Source organism: Anas platyrhynchos, chromosome 16, assembly GCF_047663525.1.
Source record: "Anas platyrhynchos isolate ZD024472 breed Pekin duck chromosome 16, IASCAAS_PekinDuck_T2T, whole genome shotgun sequence".
Taxonomy (NCBI): Eukaryota; Metazoa; Chordata; class Aves; order Anseriformes; family Anatidae; genus Anas; species Anas platyrhynchos.
In genome coordinates, this window is record NC_092602.1 from 11899562 (window position 1) to 11916067 (window position 16506).

Genomic DNA, 16506 nt, shown 5'->3' on the forward strand with positions numbered 1-16506 from the left:
GCCAGGCTATTTCTGATCTGCAGGTTTCCTCTGCCATGTCAAATTCTTAGTTTTTAATCATGTAAAAAAGGCCGGTAATTGCACGAGGGAAAGTACTCCAGAACTGTGAATGTGTCAGGGAAATCTGTCAGAGAAATCGATTAAGAAAATTCTAGTTTCGTTTAGGGAAAAAGGTCATTCTGCTTTAACAAGCTTATCACAGCAGTGAATGCAGGAACTGAACCAAACCAGGGCAGAAAGCCCTCTGCCTTTATCAGGAGCTGATAGCGGAGCACAGCTGGCCATGCAGCGCACTCCTCACTGCGCTTGATTTTGCTGTGTAACTGCTGCCTCATAAATTAGCAAGTTGTATAAGAGGTTTGGTAGCACATAAATTGCCAAAACTTTGTGTCTGTAAGAATCTTTTTCATTGTCAGCCTGGGTTCCCAAGTTCACCTCTCAAACTAATTTATAAGCCAGGAAGTCGAAGCAGAGTAAGAAGCAATCCTGACAATTTTACTTGTCCTCCCAGTCTTGGATTTCTTGTATTTCTTATGATGTTTTTAATGCTCTAGAAATACCACAACTCTCTCTCACTCATACTTCCACCAATTTATTTGCCTTGCCATAAATAGCAAGCAAAAAAAAGCATACTTACTACCACGAGAACGCAAAAAAATGCTGCAAGATTATTATTCAAATTTTTTATATTGAACCCCTGCAAAGCCTTGACGCTGCCTTATAGCACTGCTAGCCACAAACAGAGGACCTGCAGCACAGCTGCCCATAGCACGGGGTTGATATTCTTTCTTGCTCTTTTTGCCAGCCACTTCCGCTTTGCAGACCATGGGGACGCAGCCCTGGGGCACTGGGTGCAGCACAGTCCTGCCCAGCGGGCTTGAGCTAACCCCGCTTGGATCTCCACAAGCTGCCACAGCAGCCACGTATCTCTGCATTTATCCACCCACCAAGTTAGGGTTTTGAGCATGCTTCTGCTTCACAAGGTGCTTTTACATATAACTCAGTGATAGGAAAAGGGGTCTTCAGGGAGATCAGCATCTCTCTGACCAGGGGCACGGCCCTGTTGAGGACAACACCACCTCAGGCAGGGGGGCCAGCACCGATGATGGCTGGGATGCACCCACCGAATGCCCGTCCTCGCACCGCAGTGCCCAGCGCTTCCCCCGCCGAACACAAGCGCCTCCTGCGCAGCAGGCACCAAGCCTCGGATTCGACGTCTGCGTGAGAACAGCTCCCTTCTCCCCCACTGTTTTGGATACAGGAACTGACTCATCCATATGTTTTTTCCCCTCATTCCAAGGCAGATATGAAAGATAATATTCTTCATTTCAATATTTAATCATATGCTTCATTTAGTAATGAGTCCAAGAATAATTTAATCCTGGCTATCAACATAAAAGAGATATTGTTCCTTTCGCTTGACTATGCAAGAAAATAAAAAGCCTCTGCTGTTTCTGGCTGCTTGCAGGCCAGGGCTTTGCTCGCCCTAACTTGTGACGAAAATACAAACGACTTCCATCATACACCAAACCCCGACCTGCCTCCGAAGAGGGGCACGGGATGCTCCCCCTAACTGTTCCACCTGCCTAATTTCAGCCGCTGCCGTCTCCCCCGAACAGAGCTGCCTTGCTTATGGAAGGGAAAGCTGACATCTCATGGCACGTCGCCCCGTGCCTCGGTGGAGAAAAACACATCACGTGCCGCAGATTTCTGGAAGCATCACCGCTCCCTTATGGTACGTGATCTCTTGCCAAGAATAAATAGGACAGAGTCCAGCATAGGAATCACATAACGTTTGGCTCGCAGATAATTTTTCTGTTATTGTATGTTATTATACTAAACGCACTGTTCAGGTACTGTCCACTCTGGAAAAATCTCATTAGCTATGAAAAACTTGGACTTAAATATAAGGTGATTAATAATCCAGAATGCCTTGCTTAGATGCTCAGTTTTAAACTTGAACAGAGTCCAAACCTCCGAAGAGTGCAAGCACTTACTTTTTGGATATTACATTTACGTGGCCTAATGATCCCCCAAAATGTGCTCCTTTGAGGACAAACAGTCCTTGTTCGCTATGCATTTGTTAATACTCTTGGGACTTGTCCATCTCTTGTCCAACTATAACATTTTGTCCATTAGTAAAGCACAGAAATGACAACGCTGTTATTTTACATTAAAATATTTTAAATAAACTACTTTCCACTTGGCAATATTTGTGCATTTAAATGCTCTGCTTTGTTTTTCTCTGAAAAGAGAGAATATCAGCTTTTTTTTTTTTCTTCTTAAATATTTATTTTCTTTATTATGTGTGTGCACTCCCACACTTAAATCACTCTTCCTCCTCTATTCCTCATTCTGCATACTTTACTTTGGAAACATTAAATAGAACTTATCAATTATTTCTGGAAAAAAGAGTGTTTAAAATTTGAGTAAGAGTCCTTCAGAGATAAAGCATCCCAGGTTAAATCTAATGATGTCCAGGGGAATTCTATGTAAGTGATGAGCTGCCTGCTAATATGTCAATGCTTTAGGGAAGAAAAATATCAATTAAATTTCATAGCATGCAACCACATATTGACCTTGAAAGCTATCCGTAACTTAGTTTAAACTTGAAAACTTGAAGTCTAAGTCAGAACTTCTGCCCTAATTGGTTTCAACTTCACTAAAGAATAGCACAGCTCTGTAGAGACCATAGAAAAATTAAGAGAATCAATCTGAAAAAAAAAAAGAAAAAAAAAAAGAAATCCCCTAAATCCTATTAAGTATTTAGCTATGACATTTGTGTGCACCTCTAGTCTCCCTCCCTTGGGTTTTGGTCATTGCCTCCAGAGATACTAGTACTACCTTTCTCTTGGAGCCTTCTGATAATGCTAAAAAAAAGTCAACAGCCATGAATGATAGCACACGGCTGCCAGCCCCACAGCTGCCTTGCACCGACTCCTGTGTGAAGATTTCCATGAGAAAGTATTTCCTTCCTGGGAGAATTACCATCCAGCACTGTCCAGTACCAGCATACAGCAAGGGTGAGACAGAAGGAAATCTGCTGTTATGAGCTGTTCGACAGATCAAATGAAACCCAGAAGGCAAACCTCTCACCTGGAACTGGACTTGGTATTTAAAGCCTCTCCCACTGCAGTGCCCTTTACTTAGCAAGCTGCAATTCAGACTGTGCCAAATCTTCCACTGCAACTCAATAGGGAGGGCTTTCTTAAGTTGTTATTTTCATGTGTGCCAATCTAGTTTCTCAGTCTGAGAAAAGAGCATTTTTGTCTTTGTTTAGTTAGCAGACTGTTTTCTGCATCAGGAGGAAGAGAAAGGATTATAAGAGTCTCGTGGCAGCTACTTTACGCTGCAGGACTCATCCACACAGCTCTACATGTAATACTCGGGATTTTCAGTGTTCATGAAAAGTGAGATATGTGCGTGTCTTTCCTACTACAGAAGTCAAGCAAAAAAAACTGGTATATTTACTCTGAATTGATACACTTCGTTTCATCAAATACATATGAGCTGGGTACCACAGCCATCAAATACAGAAAGGGGAAGGAAGTTGTATTTTGTATTTCTAGAGCATGTCTACAGAAGTCTAGCTCCTTATTACAATTCAGCTTGCCTTCTATAGATGTTTACAGCCAGCAAGTAGGAACAGCAGGATCTAGTGCTTGCCTCACTGCTGGAGGACAACCAAGCCTGCCTTCTCACTGAAGATTTTCTGGGATGCGTAACAAAGATTTTGAAATTCCTCCAACATTCCTCGGAGGTTGAATTAAAATTTGTGACGCCCGGGCTGATGAAAGGGTGCGATGTCGCAACGCCACAGCTACTTCCCAGTCAGCTAATGCCACCAGCTCTGGGCAGATGGAGGCAGGGCCCATTTATTTTCTGTGAGAATTAACGTGATGACTTTTTGCAGGTGAGAAGTTCATTTACACAGTGCCTGGCAGCAGCTAGGACTCCCAGGTCAAGTGAGCTGATAGTTAGAGCTATTAACCCGATCAAACAATTAACCCTTATAAATGGTGGCTTCCTTTCCCTTGCAGCACACTTAAACAGATGTCCAAGTCAGCTCCAAAATCCAGAGTTCTCTACGAAACCCAGCACAGCTCATTTTAAAGTGAAACAAATGGCACCTAACCTCCTCATCCCCCCCGAGATGCAGCAGCGGACTTCTTCCCCCTGCTTTGTAACGCCCTGCTGAAGCTAAAGCGTGAGCTAGGACGGAGCAGGGACTTATGAGAGTGAAAAGAAATGCTGCAAATGCAAACCAGGGGCTCAGCAGACCTTCCAGGAGCTCCGGAGTCCAGCCCCAGCACTCGATGGCTGTCTCCTTAAGTCTCTGTATAAGGGGATGAAACGAGACGCTGCGGTTCAATGACACGGACCAGAGGGAATTAAGGTCTGACACTTCCCTGCTTAGAGGGGATAGAGATAAGCCCAGAGCGAGCTGTTACCTACAGCAATGCCAATATGCAAAGCCTACTGCACACACTCCTGGATTGCTGTACCTCTGGAAATGCGAATATTTAACACAGAGCGGGACATTTCCTCAGGCAAAAGCACCGTCCCACTGAGCCAAACCTCACTTTTTGTGGGTTTACCCACAGAAGCCTGCATGGCTCAGGCCCACAGCAGGATGAAACCGGGCCTGCTTTCCTCTATCACACACATCCTCCTTCCAAGCGTCCATGCTGGCCACCATGCTGGCTCTTTGAAGGCTGCTCAGCCCTGCCAAAGGCCCCCGGTGCTCTCCTCACGCAGGGCCGCGGCCCTCAGCAGCGCTTCCCCAGCGCCACTGCCGCCATCTTCACCTCAGCAACAGCGCAACAAAGGTTTGTGGGTTCCTAAAAAATTTCCAGTTTGAGGCCCTTCCCTGGTTTCCCCAGTCACATCAGCAGTTTTACCACATCAGGGGAGGGGAAAAAAAAAGAAAAACACAACAAAACCCCCTTTGAGCACTTAATATCTGGGTGGGGGTTGAGTATCACTAAAGCCTCTCGCTGGCTTTCAGTAGAGCTTTATTTTAAGAAAGCATCTATTATATGAAGCACGGGCTTTGGCAGGCACAGCAGAAGCCTGGCTAGTACAGAGAAGGAGGTCAATACTCAAAGTGCACCATTATTTTGTCACTTTTTCACATTCCTTAATACGAACTTAGTGAAAAAGTTTACTGCTTACTGGAAGTTACTTCTCTTATGATTTCTGCATTATTCTACAGCCAGGATACAGCCTCTCCCTTTCTATCCTCCTACACAGATTTAGTAGAAACATTTTCTAGCAGTTAATCCAAGCCAGCTATTTAGTTCTTGCTTGGCAATATTTTCAACTAGAGGCATATCCAGCCTCCAGGAAAACAAGTTATGCAGCAAGAGGGTGGGACGCTATCAGAGAACACATAATAAAGTAAATACCAAGCATGACCCAGGAAAGGACAGGATAACTAAGAGAGACTGTTTCCATAATAGCGTACATGAAAGTCGTTTACACTGATGTGAAATCTGAAATTCCTTATGGGCTGTTTTTCATTCTCTGGCCACAGAGGTGGAAGGCCAGCCTCGTGTCCTGAGGAAAGCACGCTCTGCAAGGCAACGAACCACTTCGCCAGCCACAGCCCGACACCAAAACAGCAGACTGGGAGGCTTCAGCAAAAAGATTGTCAACTCAGCTCATAAATTTTCTGCTAAGTATACGAGGAAGAAGAACTTCACAGCAGTTTTTCCTCTGTTGCACTCATGGAATTCGATGGACCTGAAACTGCTCCTCGATCAGCCAGGGCCCTGCTGGTACGGATGGAGGCAGATTGCTGTGCATCTATTGATTAACTTCAACCTAGCATTTCCCAGTTGCCTGAGAATCAATTTAGTATCATTGCTGAAAGCAATAAGGATAAAAAAAGCTAGAAGGATACCTTTGATCTATGCAGTTTTACCTGGCACCAGCAGCTAAAGCGTTGCTGAGACTCTCCTTAAGACGTTTTCCCTTCCTCGGGATTATTTTGCAGTTCATTCAATAGAGCAGCAAAACAATTTCCTGACAAACTAGGAAACGAGCATTGGACTGAGTTCAAGAACTTCAGAAAATATTAGAAACAGAGGTTTAACAGAAAGTGCTTGGAAGCCACTGACCTTACAGACAAGTCAGACTGTCATTTCCTCAGCCATCAAAATCAACATGTTCAAAGGCAGGAGGGAGAGAAATAATCCTTGCTATGAGACGCATTTTAGTGCCTTCCACCTCAGTCTGAAAGAGTTGCATACACGGCGAGCCTCATTCACTAAGCCTCTGCCATAATATTTTGCTGCAAAAATACTGCAATTGGAAAAATATATATCAAAAGCCTAAGCCCCCTTTTGCTGTGCAGGAATTTCTCCTACCCAGGAGCTGGGCAAGGAAATCACAACATCACGTTCAACTTGCAATGACAGACAAGTTAATTCCACCAGTCCACGCCTTTGTCCTCCTTTTGGAAGTAAGGGCAGCAATGCCAGCTCGTCCACAAGGGCTGCAAGCTCCTTGGAGGAGGAGTTGTCCCCCTTCTTCAACAGGGGAGCTCGCAGGAGGCCCAGAACTTGGCCACTGCTGCAAGGCACTGCTCCAGTAGTTCAAATAATAGCTGCACTCTTCTGCATTAGTTCAACTCCCTTTGTTTTCCCAAATGCATTATATTATCTTTGTGTAGTACGGCACCTTTCATAAACAGCAGAGCTGAAAGCAAAGCTAGGGAAGCTCCTCAATTATTAATGCTCCCTCTTCATTCTCCAGAATGTGTGATGCTTCCACCCAAAAAAAGAAAACAAAAAAAACACAAGTAGGAGCTGTTGAAGATCTATTTTACCTGCTGCAAATTAAAAATGACTGCTCCGATTTATTTTGTCTCTAAAAGTTCACTTTCAACCCAGAGCAGTGCCTAGACAAAGCAGTATTTCAGTGCAACAACTGTTTTGAATTTAATGTCCAATGATCAAGTTAGTGTTTTGCTCCTAGAGCAGCTGTCAGACATCTCTGTCTCTACAGTTACAGCATGCAACCCTAAAAACCAAAAAACTGGAAAAAGCTTTCGTTCATTAGGGTTCACTGCCCAGAAACTGGAGTCTGCTGCAGGAATGAGGTAAGGTGCTCACAGAAAATAAAATACGTCATTGTGTTTTCTGCCAACAAACTACACCATTTCTTAAGGTCTTAATTCTACTTTCAAAAGGCCCAAAAGCGCTTTGAGCAGTGGCCAGCACAAACCCTCTCCGAGACGTGCTAGGCAATCTCCCATCCGCTCCGAAGAGCGGGTGAAGCCTGCGGACGGGAACGAGAAGGTGACCCAGGCTCGTCTGCAGGACATAACGCTGAAACATGGCTTATTCCTCTCCACAGAGTAAGAGCAATGTATGGCCAATTGACTTTTTAATTCTTATTTTAAATAAGCCAAACAGCATCCAAAGCCTGCCCTGTGCCTCCTCAGGCCTGTGCTACGGGCAGGATGGGCTCTGCTGACTGCCCCGGTGGGAAGGGCAGCTGAGGGCAGAGGCGAGATGAGACGCGGTGCGGGGTGAGAGCCGGGGGCACCGCGGGGGTCGGCTCAGGCGCTGCAGGGACACAGCATGGTCCGCCCTGGCTCAGGGCAGAGCAGATTCTTGCTTTGTCTCGCTAACGAGGTTTATATCAACAGCAGAGAAATGAGAGTCCTTTCAACAGCTCACCAGAAAATCTAGGAACTGCTCCAGGACTCTGCGAGTAAGAAATCAAGTAGAAGCACTGCTGCACAGTTTTCATGCAACGTTCTTTTTGTTTTGGCTAACAAGATAATAGTAGAAGGTAAAACAAGTCTAAGGCGTTAGCCTCCATCCAGCAGAAAGCCACAGCATGATTCCAAGTACTTCCACCAGTGTCCCCCGGGACTCCCCGCTTCCGTAACTGTAAACATGCGAGAAGCCTCTGCGAGACTGAGCCGAAGCAGCACATCTGCTTTTATCCACAGTTACACTTGCCTGGTAAACTTTCAGCTCAGTTCTCAAGCACGTGAGTACGTGCATGCCCAGCTGTGAGCCTCGGCTTCCCTTGTACAAGCGGCGAGCCCTCGACACGCGTCCTCCTGCCCAGCACTCCCAGCAGGCGCCCTGGGGGGAACAAACTGGTTCCTGCTGGTTCCTGCTCGGCACACGGGTTTTTCCAGAAACAGACACCAACCGTTTCCATCCAGAGCTTTGACACGTTTCCTCTCAAGAGGAAACCATTCAGGATTTTTCCAGTATTACAGGGCAGTTGTTTAAATACTTTAATTCTGAAGTTTTCCAGCAGTTCCGCTCCTTGCAGGGGGCACTGCCAATGCATCTGAACAAAGCAAATCAACTCGAGGAGCAGCTGCTATTAGACACACATTTCTGCCTTGGGTACGTGCATCAAAAGGGAAAGACACTCAACATACCAGTATATTAATTTATTCTTTATCCTTCCTTCCCTTAGTTTATAAGGGAGGCAGCTTCAGTCAGCCATGTGTGTTAAGCAGCTCTAAGCCTACAAACATCTACGCAACCACCGTCACTTCAGGCCGATGTCAAGGTGCAAGAGCCTCCAGTACTTAAAGGGCATCACTCAAAAGGACGGAGGTCCTCGGTTTAAGAAAAAGCACGTTACTATCACAGCACCAATGCAAAGTGGACACAACATACACACTTCAGAAAACACAGCCCATTTCTGTATTCCATAGAAAACTGAAGTCTTTACAATAGCCATAGGAAAAGGAGGGCTGAGAATAACCCTTAACAACAACAAAAAAAAACTCTGCTGGTGCAAGCCTGCAGGAAAAGGGGGAGAACTTCTGGCAGCACAACACAGCCATGCAGGCAAACACCTCCCTGGCAAACCTGGGCTTCCTTAGCTTGCTAAAACCCAAAAACACAGGTTGCTGTTTCTGAAACGTCAATGTCAGCGACGTGTACCGAGATTTGTCAGCCAGGGGCCAATGGCTCCCATCGGCGCCGCTACGCCCGCAGAGGCCAGCCCAGCAATGCAAGAGAGTGCCCAAAAGGGAACGGAGAGTTTCACCACATGCCAGCTCTGTACGAAGATGGTCATTATTGATTCTCATCAGACACAGCTAAGCAGACAAAGAGAATAACTTGAGCCAAATAAACCCTTAATTTTTTCCCCACTGAGATAAGATCACAATAGCCTTCCAATCTTTAGCTGTTTTCCTCTGCGAGAGTCACACATATGTGCTTTTTATTAGTTTTTGGCTTAGCAATTAGATGGATTCTCAGTTACTTCCAGAAACGATGCAGGATGGCTGAACTGCAGCTAGATTTTGCCTCTCACTAAAATGGGCATATTAAAAATGCAGCAGGGTTCTCCAGCACCACAGCCAACACATCTCAAGTTTGCGCTTTTATATGCACAATACAACGTTTGTATTGCTGTTTGACCATTTTCCAAGAAGTTCTATAACTAAAGATATAATCACTGATTTGTACAGAGGAAAAAAAAAGAGCATGGACAGTCCCTCCCAGGAGATGACCAATTTTCCAATAGTTCTGCCACACAAAAAGCAACTTCTCAAGATCTGGGTTTTCTTCTAAAGCCATTAAAGCAAATCAGAAGATTATAGCTGCAACAAGCTATCCATTAGCTCTAATTAGCAAGTATTTGTTGTCTGGATTTAAAACTTCCCAACTTGGTGTTAATGAACTGTAACGCTGTAGCAAAAGGTATTAATAAAAACAGCAGACTGTGGGCTAAGTAATAGATCTGGGCGCACATTTACGTTGGTGGGGGATTTTTCTTTGCTGCTTCAATCCAGGAACTGCAAAACAGGGAACGCAAGTATTTCAAGCACTTGCACTGGAAGGCTAAAAGAAACTATTTATCTTGCAAAATTATTTTTAAACTTCCACTCCATATTCTGTTTTGAGAGGAATAAGAGAAGTCTTTTGTAAGCTACAAATGTACACAAATTATGCTTTGTCATCTTGGTTTTTGTTTTGTTGCTTTGTTTTCCTTGAAATAAAACAGGCAATAGAAGGGATGGAGAAAGTAACAAAAGTTAGTTTCTAAATTATCTTCTTCTACAAAGACGTTGAGTTCTCCAAGCTCTGAGGACGCCAGGAGTAGGACGGGCTTGTATGTCATTTAAAGATCCCAGAGAGGAGCAAACAACAGAAAGCAGCTAGCTCTGAAACTACTGCACACACTCTTTAGACCTTGTCCTGGAGCTCTGCTCCTTCTGGCACAACCCCAGCACGGGGCCCCTGCTGCAGTAAGGGCTCACAGCTTCACTGCTGGGTTCACGGTTCGTGCCTGGAAGGATCCAAGTTCCATTCATCCCTACTGAAAGTTGGGGATCTCTGGGATGTTTGGGAAAATGGCCACTGGATCAAGGAAATACTCAGCACTGTGCATTTTGCCCTGCTTTATGCTTTCAGTACTGCAAATATAGCCCTATCTGTCTGAAAATGAGCTTTTTGGCACTGTAACAAGATAAATAAACATTTCATATTAATAACATCCAGTCAAGAATAACCTTTCCAGTGAAATGTGAGGCTCTGGACACAGGGACAGCATATCCGGATTTGTAGTTCCAGTACTGCTTATTTCTCTTTCTTGCTCATATGACTTTCCTGAAGAGCTAGAACAGCTTTCCCCATCTTACAGTTGTGAGATTGTTCATCAAGTGTTCTGAGATCCACCAGTACAGACACAATGACATCACATTCAACATTCACTATGTCCTTTATGAACACCCATTTATTTCAAAACAGTAATCAAAAAACCAAACATTGAAATTCTGATCACGATGAACATGCCCACAGCGAAAACACAGCTGGCATCAGTGATACCTGCACCCATTTGGGGCTCTATTTCCTAACAGGTTATGCAATATGTTACAGACAACTGCAAACTTAGGTGGAAAACAACATAGCACTGTAGCCTGAAAACAGTAAGTTTCAGGCCAGCTGCAGAAGTGGGAAAAATCACTCCCCCAGGCAGAAAAGGCATCCTGCTGCAAGGAAGTTTGAGCTTCCCAGATCCCTCTCGATGTAATGCAAGCTTTCATCTCTCCTGTTTCACTTTCGCCCCACAGAAAGCGAGAGGCACCCAGCCTGCAGAGAGCAGAGGGGTGGGACACCTGCTGTGAATGGCGCAGGGGAAGCGAAGGGAAGGGCTCTCTTCTGACCTACCTGCAAAGGCATTTCTGTCTTCAAGCAGCCCTTCCCATTGTTTTATAATAAATTCCTCTATTTGCCTTTCAACACTATTTCCCTCGTACCAGCAATGTTCATTTCTGCACATTGCTGTGCCCAATTCTGACACTACAAGACACGAGCAGACTGCACATTATCTGATGCTATTCTGACACCACAAGACATGGGCTATGTAGCAGGCTGCATGCATGCAATTCCACACCTGCCTGCCCTGGATCCGAACAGCCTCCACCAGCACAGAGCTGCTCTGGAAGCCATCTGAGCAGCTCCTGCCCCAGTACCCAACTCCTCTATTTCTGCCCAAGCCGTACTGGCCTGGCTCAGCTCTCCTGCAGAGCCTGCTGCCTGCAGTGCTCAGGAATTAGGGCAGCTCTCAGTGTCAGGACTAGTACAAGAGCCGTACCTTGACCCCTCTCCAACGTGGAACAGCTACAGTGCTGCTGGGTTCGCTGGAAGTGGTTTCACAACCCTAGCATCTTCCTCCCATTGCTCTGAAGAATGGAGCACCCAACGAGGAGGAAGACTGGGCCAGGGAGGAAGAGAGAAGTCCTCCAAAGGTCTGTGCAAAAGGAGGAGAGCCGGAGAGGGAAAAAGGAAACCATTTACTTACTGGTCACTGAATCAGAGCTGTAACCTGACCCTGGCTGCGTCTTGCCACCAACAACACTAACTACAAGCAGCTTCCATTCAGCAGCTCCTGCCAAAAATAAACAGTGCCGGCTTTCCTGGCTGCTTGCTTGGGTTTTCTCTCAGTGTTTTTCTTCTTGCCTCTTCTGGCTAATTGGAATATGCTCTGCTTCCTCCAAGTTCCTTACTTTGTTTCTACCCACTACCCCACTAAAACTGGAGCAGTTTCTCACCGTGAGGAATCAAAATAAAAGCTGTTTGTTCCAAGATGGCCATAGCAGGCTTCTTGGCACTTCTGTGGGAAGATGGGAGGATTAGAACAGGTACACGGCAGCAACACCACACTGCAAGCACTTCACCTGTCACAGCTCCTGGTGCTATCCCACTGATGCTTTCCCCTTTTTTCTGAGGAGTCACTTATTTGCCAACAATTTTGGCAGCAGCTATGTTTAATTTGGGCAAAAATGCCAATGCCACTCATCTTCATTAGATGCTAGGTGTTGGTTTCCTTGTTTTTAAATTCATTTATTACACAATCCACAGAGACAGGAGAACCTCAGGTCACCTCCAGCCTGTAGAGGCAAACAGCTACACTTGCTCATTTTTGGAGCCTCCAGTCCCGCAAACTAAGGGCTATCACACGATTTCCTTTGCAGGCAGCACCGCACTGCTGCTGCCCTCATCCCCTCCTCTCCTTCCTTACCCGTATGCTCTGCTTAAACCCTTCTCTTCAGCTGCCTGTGCCAGCTGAAGAGAAGGGTTTGGTACTGCACCTCCTCGCTGCTCCCAGCCACAAGCAATGCAAGGCCAGGACACTCGTCCCCCGTGCTGCCCCAGATCGCTGGATGGTGGCTTCTCCCCTCAGACAGCTCGGGGATGTGCAGGGTCAGCACACTGCAATGCCAACCAGCCAGCACAACGAGCCTCTCAGGCCACAAACAAGCCCTTCTCTTGTGTTTTTCTAGCACATCTTCATGCACAAGTAACACAGACAGCTAACTCCTCCTTACAGAGCACCTGTGCTACACTTTTTTTTTATTAATTAAAAATAGATACCAGTGGACAGCAGCAGAGCTGGTTATCTTGGCCATCACTCGTGAATAAAACCAGCTTAAACTGATAACAAACTGAACTGCAAAGTGCTAAATAGGATGAAGATGCTCTGAAGGTGTTACACAAATAACACGTACCTCCCTACCTCACGGAAGAAACTTGAGTGGTCACAGCACACACAGGAAGCAGCATGTTTTGAGATGTTACAGGCAAAAGGATTTAATAGCCATCGCACCACAACAAGGAAATATGACCTACGCTAATGGTGCTGAAAGAGCACTTAAGAAACCCCCAAACAAACCAACTCATTTAAGGTTTTGGGGCTAGCTTGCTTGTATAAAATCTTCCTTGCTTCCCCTCAATCCAGCAATGCTAGCAAACAAAAGGAGAAAGAATAGTCTTGTCAAGCCAAGCAGTATGGTTCTGACCCAGCCACTGAAAAATAAGCTCAAAGGCCCTTTAAAACTGTGCTATTTTAATATGCCGTAAGAAGCTCTCTTTGCTCTTTAATTTGTTCATTTCTTTGAAACACCTAATTTCCCCTGCACTAGTACTCCGGAGCCTCGTGGAGTCCTGCCACTTGATTCAGCACCAATAGGCACATTTCAATAGGCATGCCACTTGAAAGGCTATAAATGAAAAAAAAAATCTTCAAACCAGAGGATGCAATGCAACACCATTTATTTATATCCAAGTCCTCTTTTCTGTGGCTGGCTACTGCAGGCAGGAGCCAGAGAAGGGGAGGTTTAAAGCCTATGTAATTAATTCTAAGTGGTTTTAAAATGGCTAGAGATTTAAGGTAGACAAGATGCAACACTGGAATCAGAGTCCCGCTGCTGGGCTCTTTGCTCTGCTCTGGAATGCACTGTTTACTCTGGCATCACATAAAATATATAATTGACTACTCAACAAAAAGAAAAAGGGGGAAAAAACAACCCCATATGCCTCATTGCTTTATAGAACAAAGGGAAAAAAGGTGTTTCAGACCAAATCACAGTTGTATTTCAGCAGGGATCGGGAAGTGTAACAGAATCATAATTTCTTATTTATTAAAATTCATTTACTACAATTGCCATCAACAGGATCACAGGGCTGTTAACAAGAACCTCCCTAGAGCCAGAAGCATCAACTTCTACAAGCATATACAGATTTAAAGAAAAATTAAATTAAAAATAAATTTAACAACATTACTTCAGAGAACATTTATCATTCCTGAGTGTTGCTTTCTCCCCCCCCTCCCTTTCCAAATTTCCTTATTAAGATTTTGCAAAGTTATAATGAAACTTGACAATAAACCACATGGTGCCTAAGCACACCTCCAAGTCAGCAAGCAATTCCATGGGTGCAGCCACTTCTTGCACGTCCTCAGACAGCAAATCCTCTTCCTCCAAGGGCCAAGCCAGGCTCTCAGAAGGCTCAGAGCAACCTCCACCCTGATGCCCACCAATAACCACAATTTATTCTGGAGTCTGCAAGAGCAGCCCTCACATCAGGCTGCATCAAAGCAGCCAGAGCTGCACAGCTCCTGGCTCCACAGCCCCAACGGGACAGGCTGCTGTGATCACCTCCACCCTCAGGCCACACATCACCTGGCACAGTGCTGAAACCAGGCATCCCACAGCATTTTCAAGCCCTTGCCTTTGCCAAAGTCTCTACCCATCCAGTTCTTAACCCTCACCTTTCTCTACGAGGCTTCTACTTGCTTTATGCACTGCAGACAACCAGTCCTCTTGCTTGTAAAAAGAGCAGCAGAAATTAGCTAAGTAAAAAGAGAGCCATACTATGGACAAGCAAGCAGCTGAAAAGCCACAACCAGTCCCGGCCAGGAAAGTCGGAGCCCCAGCAACAGCCTCCTTGCCCCGCTCCTCCAGCTTCCAGGGTTTGGCCACCCGAGGTGCACAGATACCAGGCAAGGAACAGTATGTCATTTCTAGCAATTTAAATACACAAGATCTTTGTCATCTTTTGCCAGCTAGGAAAAATAAACACACTGGGGCAAGAAACGCACTGTGCTCTTCAATTCTGGACAAAAAGAGCAAATAGCTGGTGGCGCTCACAGCTTCGGGCAGGCTGGTAGCAGCCGGAAACCTTTCCCCCTCGCAGCATGCCGGCCGCCCCGCTGACATCTGTGTGGTCGCAGCAAAGGCTAGACGAGGCTGAGCTCTCCTTGGAAGGAGCTGGAGCCTGAGGCCATTACAAGCACTGCCTGAGGAGCCCAATTTCATGGGCCCGCTGGCTCACAGCGCAGCTACCGCTGCTCCCTTGGCTCCACAGTGCCCGACAGCCCTGGGGGCAGCCGGCCTTCTGCGGGCCTGCCAAGGAGACTTCTTCGGGGAGCAACCCACACGCCTCACAGGGGTTCTGGCTGCAAAAAGGAATGAGCACCAAGCACAAAGTTTCCATCAAGCACACCCTCAGGACTCCCTGCAGCCCCAAAGCCCAAGGCCTTGTAGCTGCAGGGCCGTCAGAGGCCCAGCTGCCACCGAAGGCACAGGGCTCTTCGGTGCTGCATGCTGAGGTCAAAATGCAACCAAGAGATCTGTCAAAATGCAACCAGAAAAAAGACACGACAAAAAAAAAAAAAAAAAGAAAAAAAAACTCACAGCAAAATTAGAAACAAAACCACACAAGTAAGAGCAGTTAAAACAGAGTAACTGCAATGCTAGTGGGTGGGGGGAGTGTGAACTTGTCACTAATTCCTTTTAACAAGGATAAGATAATAGGTTTTGGTTTTGTTATTTTATATATCCATCAATAATAATTAAAGGCAGAACACATCTAGATTCAATTTGTCACACAACACCTGCAATCAGCTGAGTAAAAAAAAAAAAAAAAAAACAACATACAAATAAAACTCCAAACCCAAACCCCACTGTTCAACTCCTACATTGCTGCAAGTATATTTCATGATTGTTTAAAGTCATTTTTAGCTTTGCACGACTGCAATCACCAAACATTGTCTCCCTGTCAGCATTTGAGGGGCTTACATACTGTTGCCAACAATTAGCACAAATCTGGCTGACATTGTTTTCTCTAAAAATAAACCATGCATGTTCAGTAGCTTGAGAACAAACATGAAAACAAGATTTTAGGATAACATTTTTCTTCTCAGTGGAAACGCTGGGTCTACCACACACCTCTGCTGCTGGAGAAGTACCACCAGGACATAAATCAGCCATTCTGGATGCCTGTGATTACAAAACCTTCTCGTTTTTTTCTATCCCACTCCTTTCTAAGCAGAGGGAAGACATTAACACCAGTCTCTTGGCCAAAATCCATTTGGGAAAATTCCTGCCTCACCTGCAATCGTCTGAGCATGGGCACGAAGCCAAGAGAAGAGTGTGCAAGAAAACAGCCTCTGAAGTCCTTTTCCTTCGGAAAACTGAATTTTCTCCAACCTGAGCCACCACGAAAAAAACTGCAACAAAACTGAAATAATGCCACAAGCATCTAAGTCTCTTGGCTTGGGAGCATTACGATCCACCAAATTAAGTGCACTCAAGCAGCAAGCACGCATTTCTAATTGCTTCTTTGCTCACCACCCATCTTCAGCTTTAGAACCGAGCCATTAGCCCACAACACATTGCATTCAGGTGTGTCTGCCCTACAAAGGGCATCAAATGTGACTCGTAGAGAGCAA

At 45.5% G+C, this 16506-nt stretch overlaps 1 protein-coding gene across 22 annotated transcripts in view; it reads right to left on the reverse strand.

The window, feature by feature from the left end:
* The window catches only part of FBRSL1 (fibrosin like 1), a 519307-nt gene that overhangs the window by 480620 nt on the left and 22181 nt on the right, over window positions 1-16506 (reverse strand). The window contains exon 1 of one of the 22 annotated variants that reach the window (XM_021271326.4): window positions 16167-16199. The exons of the other annotated variants lie outside the window; for them this stretch is intronic. Coding sequence (XP_021127001.1) covers window positions 16167-16184 — 18 coding nt within the window. The 5' untranslated portion in view covers window positions 16185-16199. Of the gene's footprint in view, window positions 1-16166; window positions 16200-16506 lie in introns of those variants that run through there. 22 annotated transcript variants of the gene reach the window in all.